The 19,441-nt window shown below is 45.3% G+C and overlaps 1 protein-coding gene across 1 annotated transcript in view; it reads left to right on the top strand.

The window, feature by feature from the left end:
- Positions 1-754: 754 nt before the first annotated feature.
- The window catches only part of ADGRA2 (adhesion G protein-coupled receptor A2), a 62,250-nt gene continuing 43,563 nt past the window's right edge, over positions 755-19,441 (top strand). The window contains exon 1 of the mRNA XM_027865111.1: positions 755-1,137. Within this exon, the coding sequence (XP_027720912.1) occupies positions 890-1,137 (248 nt within the window). The 5' untranslated portion in view covers positions 755-889. The remainder of the gene's footprint in view (positions 1,138-19,441) is intronic.

The raw sequence follows: 19,441 nt of genomic DNA, 5'->3' as shown, positions 1-19,441 counted from the left end.
AGTTTCCCCGGAGATTTCTAGTGGAGGATAGATGGATATTGTAAAGGAGATTTCTTCACCTTTTCAGGTCCCAGCTGGCCTAGCTGAACTCCTGAGGCTCTTCTAATGCTGGGGTTCTAGGACTATCACCATTTAGGGAGCTTGAGAGCTGGAGCCGTCCATTCGGTGCAGCCTGTCTGCATCGCACTCAGGAAAGTTGTACAAACTCGAACCCGGGGTACGTGGAGGAAAGAAAAACCCAGGAAGAACCGCAGAACAACATGGGAAGGCGACAGTCTGGGGGAGCCGCCGGAGGGCTCCCCAGGCGTCTGGCGTCAGAAGTTCAGAGCGCAGTGGCCGGTCAGGGGGTATCCGGGAGGCGCTAGGGCCTTGCGGATAGATCGGCCAGTGCAGGGGAGGGAGCGAGCGAGGGAGGAAGGAGGGGGCTGGGGCTAGGGCAGGAGGCGTCGGCGGCGGTGGGAGAGGCGCCTGAGCTGCCTCCATCCATGGCACGGAGCGGCGGCGGCGGCGGCGGCGGCAGGAGCCCAGCCCTATCCGCTAGATCCCAGTGGAGTGCGCAGCCGGCGAGTGCCACCGAGGGGATCAGTCCGGCGGGGAGAGTAGGGCGCAGGGGCCGCTCCGGCGGGGCCAGCCCTAGCCGGAGCCCCGCTGACAGCCGCGTCCTCCTCTCCGGGGCGCGCCGGCAGGGGCCCCGAGCTCGCCGGACATGCCCCGTGGGCGCGGCGGCGGGGACCCCCGGGCTCTCCTCCGCCTAGGGCTCCCCGCCCGGCCCATGGGCTCCCCCGGCCCCAGCTAAGCCCACCCTCCAAAGCCAAAGCCGGTGTCCGCGCCCGCCTCTGGTTGTATCCCGGTGCCAGCGCTGTCCGTCCCCGCGAGGGACGATGGGCTGATGGGCGCCGGGGGCCGCAGGATGCGGGGGGCGGCCGCGGTGCTGCTGCTGGTGCTGCTGCTGGCCCTGGAGTCGGGAGGTGGCCGGGGCTGCCCGGTGCCGATCCGCAGCTGCAAGTGCGCCGGAGAGCGGCCCAAAGGACTGAGCGGCGGCGCACCCAACCCAGCTCGAAGGAGAGTGGTGTGCAGTGGCGGGGACCTCCCGGAGCCGCCTGAGCCTGGCCTCCTGCCCAATGGCACCGTCACCCTGTAAGTACCGTCGCCTCTGCCTCATCCCGTCCCATCCCTTCCCATCTCATCCTATCCCGTACCGTCCCGTGCCATGCCCGCGCAGTTCTGACGGGACGGACGGGCAGACTGAAAAGACGGCATGCCATTCGCCTCTCAGCATTGTGCCCCGGAGGCCGGCTGGCGAGGTGCTGTTCTCCAGCGCCCGAGTGAGGGATTGGGAAGGAGAAAAGGGTTCTCTGGGACCACTGGACTTGGAGGGAGAGTGGTTAGAGAGGTGCTGTTTATCAGCCTCTAGGTGTTGGAGAGGGGATCCGGGGACTTTGCCAAAACCACGATGAATGCTTTGGGATGGGAGAGATATGGTAGCTCTTGCTCGCCGGATCAGATAAAGTTAGGACATCCCCCCATCTCCTTTCCCTCCATACGAGCATGGTAGCTTTGGACTTCAGAGAGGGCATGGAGGGAGAGAGATGATTGCTGATTTGGTTGATGGTCACTACACCACCCCCATCCCAGAGAATATCCCCCCCCCCCCCCCCGCCCTGCCCGGTAGAACTCTGGACAGGACTGACCAGAGGTTTGGATTCCATACCAGGGTCATCCAGCCCCTACCCCCCAGCCTGCCATCTCATCCTGGAGAAGGGTTCTACCTAGTTTCAGAGAAACAGGGAAAAAAAAGGAAAGAAAGAAAAAACCCACCTCCTTAAGCATCATCTTGTCCTTTAAAGATCCGAATGTTCTTCGTTCAAATCAGTGTTTGAGCTATTCCTTACCTCCCACAGGCAATAAATCGACTAACACAGAACCTAAATATTCGAGCATGACTATGGACACACACACACACACACACACACACACACACACACACATCCAGATATCATCCATCCATATACACATTAAAGTCCTTAACTACACCCTTCTCCCCTTTCCTTCTGTCCTCTGGGCATAATAGATAAGCCTTGAGTATTTCTTTAGTAGCTTCTGAACTGAAGAGATTGTGGGGAAATCTTTCTTCATTCAGTGTAATCCTAGTCTCCTCTTTAGAAGGCTGGCTGATGGTTTTACAGAAAGGATGTCTTAAAGTCCCTTCATTACTGCAGGCCTAACTCCCAACTATTGAATCCATGGAATCCGAGGTCACAGAAAATCAAGAAGAGACTTAGGAAACACACCAATTCTCTCAATTTCCTAAGCAGATCATTCACTGGAAGTCCCTAAGCAAGAACCACAAAATGTGGATCCAACCATCCCTGTGGCCTGTCACAAAATCACCCTAGCCCTTTCCGTTCCCTTTTCTCCCCAGACAATCACCCGCTTTCCCATCTTCCCTTTCCCAGAGTTGGGGGTTGGCTTATAACTGCCTCAGATTGTACAGTAATATCTCTCTCTGGTTGGGTGAGTTTAGGGATGGTTTGCTTCCTGACAGGACACAAGTGGTCATCCTATGACACCGTGTGTGTTAGTGTGTGTGTGTGTGTGTGTGTGTGTGTTTGTGTGTGTGTAGGGGGACTGCTTTGCTTTGCCCTACTTCCTTGAAGTTCAACAATTTGGCAGCAACTAGTGGAGACAGCAGTGACCCCACTGCTAACAGGGACTGGTGATTCTGGGTACCAGAGATTTGAGGTTTAAGGCAGGACAGACTCATTTCTGCTAATTTCTGGAGAAGAAAAATGCCTGCCCTCTGTGAGTTTTCAGCCAAAATGCCCTTCAGTATGTATATTTGTCTCCCTGAGAGGGATAGGCAGGGACTGGCATTCCTCTGAGTTCTCTTTTGTACCCCTATTATATATGTGTCCATTTGAGTATGTTCCTATATGTGTCTTTATCTATGGTGGTGAGCATGTGTCACACATATATTTGATATCTTCCTATCTGTGGGTCCCTGTCTGTGTGTTTGTGCTGAGGATTCCTAACAGACACAAGCCCTGGGAAAGTAGAGGGAAGGAATAATGTGGGAAAGCCATTCCACTGTACATCCTAAAGTGATTTGGCTTCTATTGCTTTCCATTCATAGCTAATTCTCATTGACACTACTTTGAGGGGAAAGGTGGGGAGGTGAAATAGTCCCTAGGGAAAAAAACTCACGGAATGACAGGGCTGCAATTTGCCTCTAAGCTCACCTTCCGCACCCCAAGCCTGGCCATGGTAAGTGTGACAACTAGTTGGGGTTTTGGGGGGGTATTTTATTTTGTTTTGGGGTTCCCCCCCTTCATAGGTCCAAAGCCCTTGGAGTTTCAGAGTCCTTCCAGCTGAAGGAGAAAGTGCAGCAGCAGCAGCTGCTGCTCTGAAAAGGGACTAGCTATTTCAGCAGAGGTGTCCATACATACCTCTGATGAGCTTTGGAAGTTTTTTGCCCATTCAACCTAATATCCCGTCCTCCTCAGGTGAAATATGGTTCTTGGCTTCTTTTCCCCAAACCCAGAAGAAACACAGAGAGAGAACCATGACCCATCAGATCTAAGATCGCCTGAGCAGACTTCTGTTTTCAAGAAAAGACCCAGATTCACCTTCAGCCAATGTTTATCCCCAACACATCCTGGTCAGAGTTCAGTCCCCTGTCTGGCCTCTTAATTTCCAAGCTCCCTCAAACTCCAACACTTTATTCTGAACCTGATATGGAAGAAAATGCCTGATTTGAGATTCTGCCCCCCTCTTTCACTAAAGCTATCCTATTCCCTAAAATTTAACAAAGCTTCCATTTCAGCCTGGTAGCAAGGCAAAAGGGTATTGAGTTCAAGGTTCTTATAAATTTCCACGAGATTCCTTTAATACACTAAATCCTTCTTACCCTCACTTCTGGACCTCTGTACTTTATCAGTTTGGGTTGATTTTTTTTCCTTAACCTAAGTCTCACCTTTTCTTCTTGCCTACCAGATGGCTTTGTGGACTGTATTCAGTACTCTACATATAGTAGGCCAGGCTCAGCTTATGTGCCCTCTCCTACAAAGGATGCTTTCCTGATTCCCCCACTTGTCATTTGCTTTGTCCCTCCTCCAGTTACTGTGGGTATACTGCATGCTTACATCTTGTATCCCTTGAGTAGAATGTAACTTGCCTGAAGGAAGGAGATGTTTCCCATTTTGTCTTTGTATCCCCAATGCCTAGCACACTGCCTTGTATATGGTAGGCACTTCACAAATGCGTGTTGGATTGAATGCCTGAAGATGGTATTCTCTGCCGCCTTCACTTCATTTTTTTCTAAAAACATTTTTATTTATATTTTTGTTTTTATATCTCCTAACCTTCCTCTGGATCTCACCCTCTCCCCTTCCCAGAGAGCCATCATTTACAACACAGATTTTTTTAAAAGAAAGAACAGAAAAAAAAAAGATTCAGCAAAACCAATGAATGCATCAAAAAAAAATCTGCTGTTATATGCAATGTGATATACCAGTGCACTTAACATCTGCAAATAAGGAGGGAAGAATCTTCTTCTTGTATTTTTTCTTTGGGACCAAACTCGGTCTATCATTTCGCAGTATTCATTTTTAATTGTCTTGTTCTTTCCATTTCCATTTTTGTAGTTGCTTCTGTGATTTTCCTGGCTTTGCTTACTTCACTTTGCATCAGTTCATGTAGGTTATTTCATGCTTCTCTGTATTCATCATGATCATTGCTTCTTACAGCACTTCCATTGTATTCATATGCCATATACCACAATTTTTAAAGCTGTTTCCCTATTAATGGGCATCTAATTTGTTTCTAGTTCTTTGTACCTCTGAGATTTTTAGCATACTTCAAAGTTGATCTTGATCACATCAGGAAATTAACATCTTTTCCACTTTTATAGGACTCGTGAGTCCACCTTGAAGAAAATTGCTTTCTTTAACACACCAAGGAGATGAATCATAAAATGCTAGAGTTGGCAGTGGCCATAGTCCTCTAGTTCATCCTCCTTCCCAGTGCACCCCACACACCAATAGATCATAAACTCTTTCAGAGTAGGAAGTATGCTTCCCCCCCCCCCCCGTACCATCCATTGAATTTAATGAAGATAGGAACATTCCTCATAGTATAGTAGTCATCCAATCTATGCTTACACAGTTCCAGTGACAGGAAGCTCACTCACTACCTACTAACAAGTGCTGTTGTTGGGCAGTTTTAATTACTCTACTGAAATGGGACTCATCTTCCCCCTGCTTAGCTCCATCATTTCAGTTTATGCCTTTTCTTTATGTTCATCTTTCCCCTATCTTCCTCCCTTTCTCATTTACTTTGTCCCCTACCCCCTCCACCTTAGTTTTTATTTGTGTAACTGCAGAAAAGCAAAACACAGAGTTTCCTTCCTGATTCATCTGCCCCCTGCTCTTTCCTTTCCACACCCCACCATCTTTTTGACCCCATGACATTCCAACAGCCACCATCTGCAATGATATCATGGCCACTTCCAGAGTAAGGATACTCTTATCCAAAGTTACAAAGTTCTAGGCTTCTCCCCAGGGAGGATGACCATTAAACTCTGCAACAGAAAGACACTGAAGACAGGAGAGATGATCAGACAGATATCAAGTAGCCCCTGCTTCTCTCCTTTCCTTGGTCCCCACAAATACAAGTGGTGTTGTCATACTGTGGTTCTAAGAATAGTCTCTTATTGCTTCCTCTCCACATCAGGGGAACTTCTTTTGGGAAGGGATTAGGTGACCCTAGAAGAAAAGTGATTAGGCCTAGGTTGGAGTAGATCTACTTCTAGGGTTCTTCCAGAGAGAAGAAGAATCAGTCCCCTCCAGTGGAACAGTATCTTAATTTCATGTCCTGTGTTTTTCTCCCAAGGAAAAGCCTCATGGTATAGTAGAAAAAAGGCCTTATGTCAGTAGATCTGGGTTCAAATGTGACCTTAGGCAAGTCATTTCAATTGACTCTTCATAAAATGAACTAAAACTGAACCATATGATTTCTAAAGTCTCTCCTAGCTCAAAAACCTTTGATCTACCTTACTTTATTAGACTTGAAAAAGCTCAACACCATGACTTGGGTGCTGTAAATATTTGGGGGGGGGGGTGTTTACAGGGAACAAAACTTTGATTTAAAAAAAGTTCATCAAACATTTTAAAATCTATTTTTATTGATGTCTTTTGTCTTGACATTGCCCAGATTTCCCTGCATATATGTCCCCCTCCCCTTCCAGAGGGCCATCCTTTATAACAAAGAATTTATTTTAAAAAAAAAGGAAATAAGAGAATAAAATGCATTGAAACTGATCAATGTATTAAAAAACTATAACGTCCCATGCCTATGCACCCCAGCCCCTACTGAGGGGTGACAGGGAGGCAACAAATATTTCTTAACCATTTGCTAAGTGCTAGGCATTGGGCTAGGTGCTGCACATGCAGAAGTAAAATAAAAGTCTCTGTCCTCAGGGAAATTATAATCTAATAAGACTTTAGTTATTATTAGATTCATGATTTCCTAGGTGTGGGTACTTCCCACCATATCTTCTCATTCTGAGAAGTTCTTGTCCATGTTTTCCCTTGTATCCTCTACAGAGGAAACTCCCAATCCACTCAACTCAACATTTATTAAGTGACCACTATGAGCTTGCAGACCCCTTCCTGTGCCAGCGGCCAATGGTGCTTTATTAGTATCTCAGAAGGTAGCAGAGACTATTTATATTACTTGGGCTGTCTTTTGTTTCTGAGTCCTACTCCATGACCAGTCAACCTCCTTTTCTGACCATACATGTTGTTGGTAATGGCTTTTTTTATTGGGTACCCCTTCTCAATCAGAAACCATTTCTGGTAACAGGCTGTTTTCTTATCTTCTCTTTGACTTCTGAGTTGTTGTTAATATCAGTTGTACAGAGAGCATACAGTTCCATTATTTGCAGGCATATATCCTCCCTGGGAAGCTTTTGGTATTAAAGAGGTAGACTTTTGCAATAGCAAAGAAGTGGGAGGAGGAAAGCCTCTTAGGATCATTGAAGGCACTGTGCACCCCCACTCCAACTTTGTCTCTCTCATGTGTACATCCATTCATATACATGCTCCCGAGTAACTTTATCTCCTTATTGGCAAGACTTAATGTCTCTCTGACTTAAGAACGTTCTCTATACATAATACATGGATGCTATTCATATACATACATATTAGTAACCATATCTCCTTATTGGCAGGACTTAATGTCCTTCTGACTGAGGAACATTCCACATGTATAATATATGCATATAATTTGTACACATATGTGTGTGTGTGTGTATATACATAAGAAACACCATTTCTCCTTTTTGGCAAGATTAATTTTCTTCTGCACAAGGGACATTCTGGATCAAGAGACCTGCCCTGGATTTCCTTAGGACAGAAAGACCCTGATTCCTCCTGGGCACCAGCGTTTGCTGGAGGGTGTTTATCAAGCTCACCAGCTGGTACTTGGCATAGCACCTGGATCAGTTGTACGCAGGACATAGGGAGCTGTTGCACCATACCCAAGGGGTTTGGGGTGGAGGGGTAGAGTATTTGTGAGTGGTACAGGGCAAGCTGTGGAATGATACCAGTTCACCGCATCACTAATCCTCTGGCCTTTGGGAAGTGGCCCTCAGCCCACAGACCTCCCTCCTGCTTCTGAACCCCATGCCTGGGAGCAGGTCCCTGTATCAGTGGGGATGCCCCAGATCCCCTGCTCTTACAGTTCAATAAAGGCACTTGGGGAAGGGTATGCCAGTATCCCACTTTCCACAGCCTTGTCTGTCTAGAAGGATGAAGGCTGGAGGGGTGGGGCCACGTGCTTACTTCCCCCACCCCCCTTCCCTTCCACCCTCTTTTTCCCATATGGTTCTCATAACGTCTGGGCTCAGAGACAGCAGCCAGAGGAAGTGGCTGTGTACAGAGAGCTTTTGTGAGAGCGGGGGGGAGGGGAAGAAGAGGGGAGAGAGAGAAAGAGGGAGGGAAGAAGAGGAAGAGAGAGAGAGGGAGAGAGAGAGAGATATGACAGGGAACCAGGGCTCTCCAGTTATTCCCAGTCACTTGAGGAGTCCCATCACGTAGCTTCCCTTCACAGCCCCTAAAGCCCCATGCCTAGGGAAAGTGGTCAGTGAGGGGGTGACAGGGGCAATCTAAACTTCTCTCTATCTGGTCCTAGATGTTCAAGATAGGGGCAGTCACCTCAGGTTTTAATCCTTAGGAGCTAAATTTATTCTTTGGGAGTTTAGGAAACTCTCCTAGGATGCCTCTCATAAGCGGAATAGAGGGGGGCCCCTGGGAACAGGGAATCTTTTGTGTATCTACATTCACAAGGCAAAGACAGGACTGAGAGCCAGATTCCTGGGTTCACTGACAGGAAGTAGAATGGAGATCAGAAAATTCCTCCAATTAATATGATGTATAAAGATGATAATAATCATAATAGCTAGCATTTATACAGTGCTTTGAGGTTTACAAAGCACTTTACATGTTTTATCTCATTTGATCCTCATAACAATCCTGTGAAAGAGGAGCTATTATTAACCCCACTTTATAGATGGGGAAACTAAGGGTGAGAAGTTAAGTGATTTGCCCACAGTCACACAGCTAGCAAATATCTGAGACAAGATTTGAACTCAAGTCTTCCTGATTCCAAGTCTCTCCTCTGCTCCAACACTGTGGTTTAAGTAGAGAATTGTCCTAGGAGTCAGGGAATACTAAATTCAAAAGTCCTGCTGCTGACAAATTCTACCTGTACATGTAAACCCTGGATAAGTCACAGTGTCCCAGGCAAGAGAAAAGTACCAGTCTTCATTGGTAGAGAAAATTCCCTGCTAGATTTCCCTATACGATTGAAATTACAAAGGAAGGAGAGGAGAAGAGAGGAAGAAAGTAAAGGCAGGGAAAATTCTACACACACACACACACACACACACACAAACACACACACACTGGATTAATTTGTCTTAAATTACCTAGACTGTCTACAATGTAAACTCTACATGGACAGGATTACCTGGGTAAATCATCAAATAATAATAAAACCTCTTACAATTCTTATGAACTTTTGATTCCCTGACATTTGAGGTAGGTAGGGCAGGGTTTGGTAGCTTTATTTTGTAGAGGAGGACACCTATGTTCAGATGAGTTACCTAACTTCCCCAAGGTCACCCAGCTAATCAGTGACCAAGGAAGGACTGAAAAGTCAGGTTTTCTGACTGCTCATCCACTCCTCTCTGCTATGGTCTCTCTCTATTTCTCGAGGTTCTGTATAGACACACCCAGAGTGGGACCCTAAGCAAGTGTTTTCCTTTTCTGCTCCCTTTCTTCTTAGTTTGTCAGAGATAATTGGGGAAAGATCTGAAAAGGGATGGGGAAGGGGCTTCTCCCAAAGGTATGTGTAATGCCCAGTTATTCTAACCAGAACACAAGCCATGAATACCAACATTTTATATCCCATTTTGGGAGGGGTAAACTTCTAAATTTATTTCCTGTGGATGTCATTGGGGGTCAGAGGTAGAGAGGGTATCTTCAGGATTCCTCCCACCCTTTGTAAGGGGAAAAGAAGCAGCCACCTTGAGATTTATATATCCAATCCTTCCATGAAACATAAAGGGGCCAGAAATTCTTTTCCTTGAGGCCAGCTGAGACACAAAGAAGGGAGTTGAGTTTCCTAAGGTCACATAGCCAGAGACCAGAATCCTCCTACCCCCTCAAGGGAAGGATCTTAATTGTATTTCACTTGGGCTGTCCAGCAGTGACAGAGGGGAGAAAGGAAGAGAGGATTGGCCAGAGGAAGATGTGGGAAGGGATAGAAGTGGTGCTGGGGGCCTCAGAACAGAAGAACAGGAGGAAAGATCCCAGCAACAGCTCAGAGTGGGCTGCACAGAGGGGCTGTTTATTTTCATTTTCCAAGACTAGCTACTCAGTTCTATTTCCAGCTCTGACACTGAGGGGTGGATCAATGGCCCCCCTTCCTTTCCTTCGCTTTCCTCCCCCCCTTCCTTTCCTTCGCTTTCCTCCTTCCCCCTCCCCTTCCTTCCCTCCTGCCCCCCCAAAGATTCAAAAATATTCTCCTACTTTCAGGATTTGGTGGGGGTTGGGGAATATGTTAGCAGAATGCCCCACGCTTGCTGGTCACTGACCTGCCAGGACCAACTGTTTCCCTATGGGATGAGGCTTCCAGACTCCCTCCTTTCCCAGGGGAGGCACGGGGAGTCAGAGAAGCCATGGAGATGGATAGGGGCAGGTGAGGGAGAGGAGGAGGATCAGTGGGGTAATGGTGAGGACCAGGGAGGGTTTTCTTGCCTGAACTGGAAAGGGTAGCAATCTGGCTGCTGGGAAACGAGGCCTAATGTACAAATCTGCCCATGGATCAGAGAGGCTTTTCTCATAGTGGTGACCATAGGGCTAGGTTTTCCAGGACAGTCCTTATTTCAGGAAGTACTTTTAAGAGGCTCTTTGAAAGAATACTCATTGTCAGCTTTTTTTTTTTTTTTGGTTCTGACAATGTGGTCACCATTACTAGATGCCAAGGCCCAGCAAGGGATGCCACACCCATCTAAAAAATTAGGAAGAAAATGGTGTGAGGGGCAACTAGGTGGTGCAGTGGATAGAGCATTGGCCCTGGAGTCAGGAGGACCTGAGTTCAAATTTGACCTCAGACACATAACACTCACTAACTGTGTGACCCTGGGCAAGTCACTTAACCCCAATTGCCTCACCCTCCCAAAAAAATGAAATGTGTCTTGAGTACCTTCCTCCCTCTCATTTGGACATTTCCCCTTACAGGTGTCACGTGATTCCAATCCTGCCTGTGCCATGAGTTCATTCACTGTGTGACCCTGGGCAAGTCACTTTTTTGGTCTCAATTCTTTCATCTGTAGTAAAATAATAATAATCAAATTCATATAGGGATTTAGGGTTTATAACAAGCTCTATCCTCACCACAACCTGATGAAGGTAAATAGTGCACTTCTTGGGGGTCATTTTTTATGTCTCAGCTCCCTCATCTAGAAATGGGTACCATAATACTTGCATTACTTACTTTATGGAGTGGTTGCAAGGAAAGTGCTATATAAATCTGAGCTATTATTTTCTCTTTTTTTGCAGATGAGGCAACCTAGTATAAGTAGAGTGCAGGACTTAGGGTCAGGAAAAACTGGATTCAAATCCTTCCTATGGCACTTAAAAGCTGTGTGACTCTGGGTATGTCACTAATCTCTCTGAGCCTGTTTTCTCATTTGCAAAACAGTGATAACAATACCACTAGACTATTTGTCCTAGGGTTGTTGGAAGGCTCAAATGAAATAATATCTGTAAAGCCATTTTCCAGTTTTAAAGAATTGAAAAAATGTCAGATGAAGACACTAAGGTTGAAATTCTTGTCTGAAATTCTCACTATTAGAGTCACTTTTCTGAGTTATACAACAAAGGGGAAAAAAGGAAGGAGTTCAGCCCTTATTAAATGGGAAAACTGTGGCCTCAAGAGAAGTAGTTTTCTGTAGGTCACACAGATAGTAACTGAACCAAAAATTAAGCCCAGGCTTTTTCATTCTCAATCCGGTAATTTTCTACAAAGCTACGTCCGAGTTGCTGAGAAAAAGGTCTTGATAGGGGATTGAAAGACACCGTGGGCTTGAGATAGAAGATGGGAATGTAGTGTTTAGCTGAACTGACAGATGAACCCAGGCTACTTTGCTAGTGGAGTTTTAATGGGGGTCTTTCACCACTGCCCCACTTTATGGTGTCATGCAGTGGAGTGACTCTAATATTAGGAATTCGTTCTGTTATATTAGTTTTGTTAACCTGGAACATGATGTATTAAGGTTCCTTGAGGGATGGTATAATTTTATGTCTTTGTAGACACAGTATCTAGCACTGCATGTACTAAATGCTTATGGAATTGAATCAGAACTGAAAGAGTTCTTTCCAGTCATCTCATCCAGTAGTTCCCAACCTTTTTGAGTGTTAAGACCTTTTTTTAAGCAACAACGACAAAAAAAGAAAATTGCAGGCCCACATTTCTAAGTGTGTGGGGGAGGGAGGTGGGGAAGGTAGGCTGGAGTGATTCCCCCAGGAAAGGGTCTGAGCACATGCTGGGACCACATGTCCTTTATTTAGGCCACAGCTCGTGTCCAGTTCTATGGGAAACGATCCAGTCTACCAATTCTCCCTCCATCCAGCCCTTTTTCAAACACCCTTTGTGTTTCTCTTCCTCCTCTGGCTTCGAGCTGGGCACAGTGATCTTTCTGGTGAATAGATTACTTCTGCAGAGACCAGGTGCCAGTAAGCCTCCGTTTCATAGGAGAGGTTGAAAGCAAAGCAGAGGAAGCCAGCATCCAGCCCTGGGCCTTGGTCCTCTGTAACCAGAAGTCGGCTTCCCAGGACACCACCACCCCAGTGGGCCATGATTACCTTCAGCTCCATAGAGGCTCTTTCATTTTGTACTCCTAACTTCCCTGATGCCTGAACCCCTGATCAAAGCCCTGAGGCTCCTGGACCTTGATGGCCAATGACACCACTTAGTTCCTTGAGTTTAGTAGTTACCCACCCCATTCCTGTGTTGCTGCACTCATCTTCAGGAAACCATTCCTAGCATTTATTTCCTCCTTCTCCACACACTCAGTGCTGCCAGACTGTGTTTTCTAGTCTTTATTTGTAAGGGGAAAGCACATACGCGAATTCGGAAATAGTACACCAGAGTAAAGTAATTAGAAACCCAGTAATTGAGTGTATATCTGTTGTCCCAGCTTAGCCAGATTTGAAGAGCCCAATACCAGGTTGACAGCAGGCAGCATTTCTTAACCTTAAGACCATCTACAAAGTCACAGAAGGGGGTGAAGGGTGTAATCTGCATTGTTAGAGATTTTATTTCCACAGATGGAATCCAATTATATATAGTTTATATCGTATACAAATATATAAAAAATCCACTAGATAGTTTAGCTTAAATGGTCCTAAAGTACTTTAAATATGTTAGAATTAAACTTCCTTACCCCTGAGGAGGCAGGTAGGTGGCTCAGTGGGGTCAGGAAGACCTGAGTTCAAATCCAAGGTTGGACACTTACTAGCTATGTGACCCTGGGTAAGTCACTTAACCCTGTTTGCCTCAGTTTCCTCATATGTAAAATGAGCTTGAGAAGGAAATGGCAAACCATTCCAGTATCTTTGTCAAGAAACCCCATAATGGGTTCACATAGAGTTGAACATGACTGAACAACTAAACAACACCCCTGAAGAAGGTAGCCTGGCCATCCTCGTTTCCCACAGACTGGGAATAGTGTCACTTTCAACTCAGCTTTGGTCCTAGAGGATGATGGTATCTTCCCTTCAGAACATACCCAAGCCTAGACTGGAATGTGCTTATCTGGGCTGCCTGGGCTGAGGTGATTGGTCTATTCCTTCCATCCCACGCTCCCTCTCAGCCAGTCAGGAAGCTTCCTGACTGTTTGGTGGATGATTAGTCCTCATCCCCAGTACTGTGAATTCTTTAGGTGTTGAGATAATCTCACCTCCCACCACGAAATGCAAACAGGTAACTGAGACAGTTCCTATCGCCCCAAAGTCCAAGTAATTCAGCCTGAAACACCAGTTACTGCCAAAGTTCAAAAAAGACACTTATAGGCAGCATAGAAAAAAAATGAGGTGATCAGGGATCTCAAGGGCTAAGGGGGTCAACGGGCATGTGAACCCTGAGGGAAAGAAGAGATATGAAGTAGACTTCCTAAAACAGGAAAGAGAAATGTCCTTGCAGAAATGGAACCAGCAATTAGGACCCCTGGGACAAATGGCACAAAATAATAGTAAGCTTTATACATGCTAACTCATTTGATCGGTACGAGAATTCTGTGAGATAAGTACTATTATTATTTCTGTTTTACTGTTGAGGAAACTAAGGCAGATTAAATGACTTGCTCAGGTCACACAACTGGTAAATGTTTGAGGTCGGATTCAAAGTCAGATCTTCTGCTCTAGCCACTGAACCACTGAGCTGCCTCAATCCAGCTTTTTAAGACAGATTCAGTTAGGAGGGAGGGGGGAAGATGAAGGATACTGAAAGGCCACAGCTGGAGACACCAGCACTGACGGAGGGAACGGGGTAAGTCTGGGCCTGAGCTGAACTCACCTGGAGTACAGCCAATAGAGAGGAAAGTGCACCATCTGGTATCTTCCTGTTTTAACTAGTTATTCTCATTAATAAGACACTAAGCTCAATTGTTTCCACCTACTGAAACAGGAAAAATACTGTCAGTGCCCTTTAAATTTGGGTACCCCAGGCAAGTCCTAGTCACCCCACCCTAGTTATGGCTCTAGGTCCTTGTCACCAATTCTTTCCCTTCCTTTTCCCAACCTTCCCCATCTACCCCACCCCCCCAAATATACATACTTTCTAAACGGAGAAATTGAGGCAGAGTCCTTTGCCCTGGGAAAGAAGGTGGCAAAAAAAAAAAAAGAAAGAAATGAGGACACAAAAGGTGCTTAATAATTGCTTGTAGAATTGAAAAGTAAAAGTAGAGATTGCACAAAAAGAACAAAGAATATTAGATTTAGAGGTAGAAGTATAGGGTTGTTTTCCTGGTTCCATGGTTTACTGGCTGTGTGATTTTAGGCAAAGTATCTCTTTTCTCTGAGCTTCAGTTTCCTTATCTGTACTCTGAGGAATAGAGGTATAGTGGAGAGAGAGAGTGGGCCTCAGATCCAGGAAGTCCTGGGTTCAAGACCTATTTCTGACATATCCTGGCTGTGTTACCCTAAGCAAGTCACTTAACCTCACAAATGTTCTAGAAAACTCTCTAAGAATATAAATTGAAGAGAAGGCGGCAACCTGCATTGATAAAGGTAGTTTACTCATCTGGGAGGTCTCTATACCAATGAAATCACAAGGTTTAGTCTCCATTCGTAAGATAAGGGTAGTATTTATACAACTTAACTTCCCTTATGGGATTATTGTCAGGCTTAAAAGAGAGAATGTATGTTTTAAAAGAGTCCTGTAACTCATAAAGCGTTAGAGGAATATGTGGTGGTGGCGGTTTTGGTGGCTCTGATGGTGGCTCTGAGGTGGCAAGGAACCTGGAGTCAGGAAGACTAGATTTCAAATCCATCCGCAGATAGTTCCCAGCTGTGTGGCTCTAGGAAAGTCACTTAAACCTTTGGCTGCCTCAGTTTCTCATCTGTAAGATGGGGATCATAATAGCACCTATCTCCCAGGGTTGTTGTGGGGATGAAATGAGATATTTGTAAAATGCTTTTCCAACTTCAAAGCACTTGTTTAAATGCTACTTATCATTATCATCATCATTATGATTAAAAAGATTTAGGGGCAGATAGAAGTTGTCAGGACCTTAGAAAGTTTTCCCTTACATTCATTCTGGGGCATCTCTGCCCCAGAGAGGGGATTCCCCCTCACCAAGGCTTCACCCACTCACCATGCCCCTTTTTAAGAGAAGCCTTGCTAGAATCTCTCCCCACCCCCATTTTTAGCTTCCTGGCTTATCCACCCAGTGGGGGAGAGCAGCTGCAAGTTAATGCCTGAGATGGGGCCTCTGTTGCTGCCAAACTGTGAGGCTCACTAGGGGGTGGTCTTCTTTCCTAGAGGTCAGACCGAACTTTCCACTAATGGAGATAGTGGTGGGGAGTGATGGGGAGGTAACGCCTTTGTGATTGGTGAGAAGCATAGGCAGTGCAGGAGTTAGCCAGGTTTTGCCTTCCAACCTCCCTTTTCTTGACCTGCCTCACTCCCTCTCTCTCCCTCCTCCCTGGAACCCGATCCAGCCTAGACACCCATTGATTCAATCCATACATATTTGTTGATCTACCACTTTGTCCAATAACATAGCACTGGGTGCTGTGGGGAATACAAGCCAACATGACTCAGATTCTGGCCCTCTGAGAGCTTTACAGTCTAGTTGGGGAGGCAAGAACTACATGTCTCAAAGTTAATTCCAAGCAATAAAATAATAATTCATATTTCTGGATCACTTGAGGTATGGCAAAGTACTTTCCTCACAGCCCTGTGACAAGGTAGGGCAATCATTATTATTCCCATAGGTGGCTCAATGATCTTCCTGAGTTCAAATCCAGCCTCAGACCCTTACTAGCTGTGTGACCCTGGGCAAGTCACTTAACCCTGCTTGCCTCAATTTCCTCATCTGTAAAATGAGCTGGAGAAGGAAATGGCAAACTATCCCAAGTATCTTTGCCAAGAAAAACTCAAATGGGGTCAAGAAGAGTTGGACAAGACTGAAACAATTGAATAACAACAACAACAGACCAGGAAACAGACTTAGAGAAATTAAGTGATTTTCCCTGAGTCACCCAAGTTGTAAATAGATTAGGTGAAATTTGAGCCCAAGCCTCCTCAGTTCAAATTTATCTTCTCCCCTCCATCATGCTGTCTCTAGTTTGAAAGGTGTCAGTGTGCTGTCATACTAAGCATGCCTCCCTGCTCACCAGCAATCTTTGCCCTATACTTTGGTGTGCCCATTATTTCGTCTCTGGTAGATCCTCCCTCCACTCACATAGATCATAAGAATAATATTAATAATAAACATTTATCTAGCACTTATTATGTGCCAGGTGCTGTGTAGTTTACAATTATTATCTCATTGTATCCACACAACAACTCTGGAAGGTAGGTGTTATTTATTATCCTCATTTTACAGATGAGGAAATTGAGGCAGACAGAAGTCACATGAGTTGCCCAGGGTCTCATCCTAGTAACTGTCCGAGGTCAGATTTAAACCTGGTGTCTTCCTGACACCAGGCCCTGTGGTCTCTCCACAGCACCATCGAGCTGCCCTTAAGAGGTAGTCTTCATGAGTTGTCAAAAATATTCATCAGAGGGACATCAGCCCTTTGGTGGTAAGCTTCTCTTAACTTAGGTAGGCTGGCTGTCATTCAGTAGACATATGGTCCATTGTCAGGCCTGTACTTGAAGCCTTTCTAACCTGGCAGAGCCCTCTGGAGCTGGTAGTCAGCTGACATACCCTTTGAGAACCCAGGATCATCTCTACCTCATGAGGAGACATTATGGTACAGGACAACTTCAGTGAAGATATTAAATCAAACATCCTAACGATCATCTCCTATCACCTTCCTCTCTTATGGAAATCTCTTAGGAGGATAGTAGAAGAGAGAGACTGACCCTGGGACCCATATCCTTAGAATAGGTGTGATCTTCTTATGGCTTGGGAAATGAAGCACCTGAACCTGGGCAGGTCCATTTGAAGAGGGAAGTGCAGGTATTGAACACCTCCTCCAACATGGGAAATATAAAAAGGGTGCTGGTTGTATTTAGGTGGTCAATAATTATATGTACTCATGCACATAGAGAGGTGAGCCAAGTAGGTGAGAATCCAATCAGTTACATTCTAGAAGATTCATGATCTTATCAGCATGTGCCCTCCTGTCTACACAGATCAAAATCCCATTATACCTTTTCATCTTCAGTGTATGTTGTCTTTGTTTTCCCATAAATCCTCCATGGAGGATGTACTCCATGTTCAAACCTTCTGGTTAATGATGGAACCAAGGATTTAGAACAAGAAGGAATCTTAGGGACTAAACCTACTCCAAATCAAAAGTAATAAGGCATCATCTGGAGTTGGCCATCTGTTGCTTTCCATTCTCATTACATGACTGTCCCACTCATTTATAATTATTTGTATTTTTTTTTAAATTCCGTAAATATTGGTGTTAAAGAGATGAACTTTTGTAACAGTGGGAAATTTGGCATTATTGAAAGTATTGTGTAATTTTCCAGATGTAATATATCCTCAATCTAAATCAAAACACTCCTATTCAGCTTGTTGCCCCTATCTATATAGCATTTATACAATTTTCTTGCTAAGCAGAGGGAAATGATGACAGGGTAGTCTTCATTCTGGAGTAGAATCTCAGCTGCAAAACACTAGAGGGGGAATCTAGAAGTCACTACACAAAACAGCAAAAACAGTTAAGGAAAAAACAAGTCTATGGGGCACTTGGCATGAGGTCTAGACAAGCCCAAGAAATTTTGTAAATGAAACGGGAAGGAGGACAGCAGACAGGTATAAAAAAACCCCAGATCTGCTTGTGTTTCACAATCATCTCTTCTCAGCTAAGTGGTACAGTGGCTAGAGTGCTGGACCTGGACTCAGGAAGAGCTGAGTTCAAATTCTGCCTCTGACACTTACTAACTGTGTGACCCTGGGCAAGTCACTTAACTTAATTCCTGGTTTTTCTTTCTGCTCTCTGCTGGTGCCTGGGTTGGTGACTTTATTTGGAGGGGGGGGATGGTTATTGTTAGGGCTCTTTCAGAAATGTGCCTCAGTTACTCAGTAATGTCTGCCTCAGTTACTCCATTTTTAAAATAGGGATGATAATAGCAACTACATCCCAGGATTGTTGTGAGGATAAAATGAGATAACATTTGTAATCTGCTCTGCAAACCTCAAAACACAATTTAAATGCTAGTTATTATTAGTATCAATGCCATATTGAACTCTGCCTACCTCGAAACCTTATGTGCTATGCAGAGATGAAGTAAGGAACCCTAAGAAGATGAAATTATGAGTGGTTGAACCTAACCAAAAACATGCAGAACAACTCAGCTACTCAAAAATTCCCCTCTTTCCCTCCTCACCCTTCAACACACACACAACAAAACCATTCTCAAATGTCCCAGAGGCAGCTAGGTTGCGCAGTGGATAGAGTACCGGCCCTGAAGTCAGGAGGACCTGAGTTCAAATCCAGCCTCAGACCAAACACTTGACACTTACTAGCATGTGACCCTGGGCAAGTCACTTAACTCCATATTGCCAAAAAAAAAAAAAAAGAATGTCAGGTAGGAATTGGGGATGAAAGGATCTAAATGGACTCCTCACACAGAAGTGTGAATGAGGTTACCTTCCCCGGTGGATTTACATCTTAAAAGAGAATGCTCGTTGACTCCAGTGAAATATCTGTCAGTGGTAAAAATCCAAGCAGGATGGCTGGCAGATGGTGGGGGAGCTACTTTTGAGTGATTTATTTTCTCCTTCCAGGAATGGACATGGATACGGAGAGCATGAGCACCAACCAACAATCTCATGCTGGGGAAGGACTGAGCAGCATCATTTATAATGGGAAAAGCTCTGGTCTGGAAGCTAAAGACCTAGACGCAAGTCCTAAGGGTATCATTGACTCCTTTATGTGACTGTGGTCGTGGCACTTAGCTCATGTCTCTGTGCAGACCATCTCGGTGGGCCCACGTAGACATAGCTGGAGACCATTTCTGGCTGCCCTGCTCCGGCATGGCGATACAGACGTGTTCCCTTTTTGTCCAGATCAGACAACCGAATTCAGCAGGGGAGATCTAAGGGAAGTGAAGACTCCTCAAGGTGCTGGCTGCCTTTGAATCTTCATGAGATAGTACTCTTCCTTATCTCCCCTTGGGCTCAACTAGCTCA

This window comes from Vombatus ursinus, unplaced genomic scaffold (assembly GCF_900497805.2).
Source record: "Vombatus ursinus unplaced genomic scaffold, bare-nosed wombat genome assembly UNPS02014778.1, whole genome shotgun sequence".
Taxonomy (NCBI): Eukaryota; Metazoa; Chordata; class Mammalia; order Diprotodontia; family Vombatidae; genus Vombatus; species Vombatus ursinus.
Note: the sequence above shows the minus strand (reverse complement) of the source record. Positions and strands in the feature narration are given on the sequence as shown.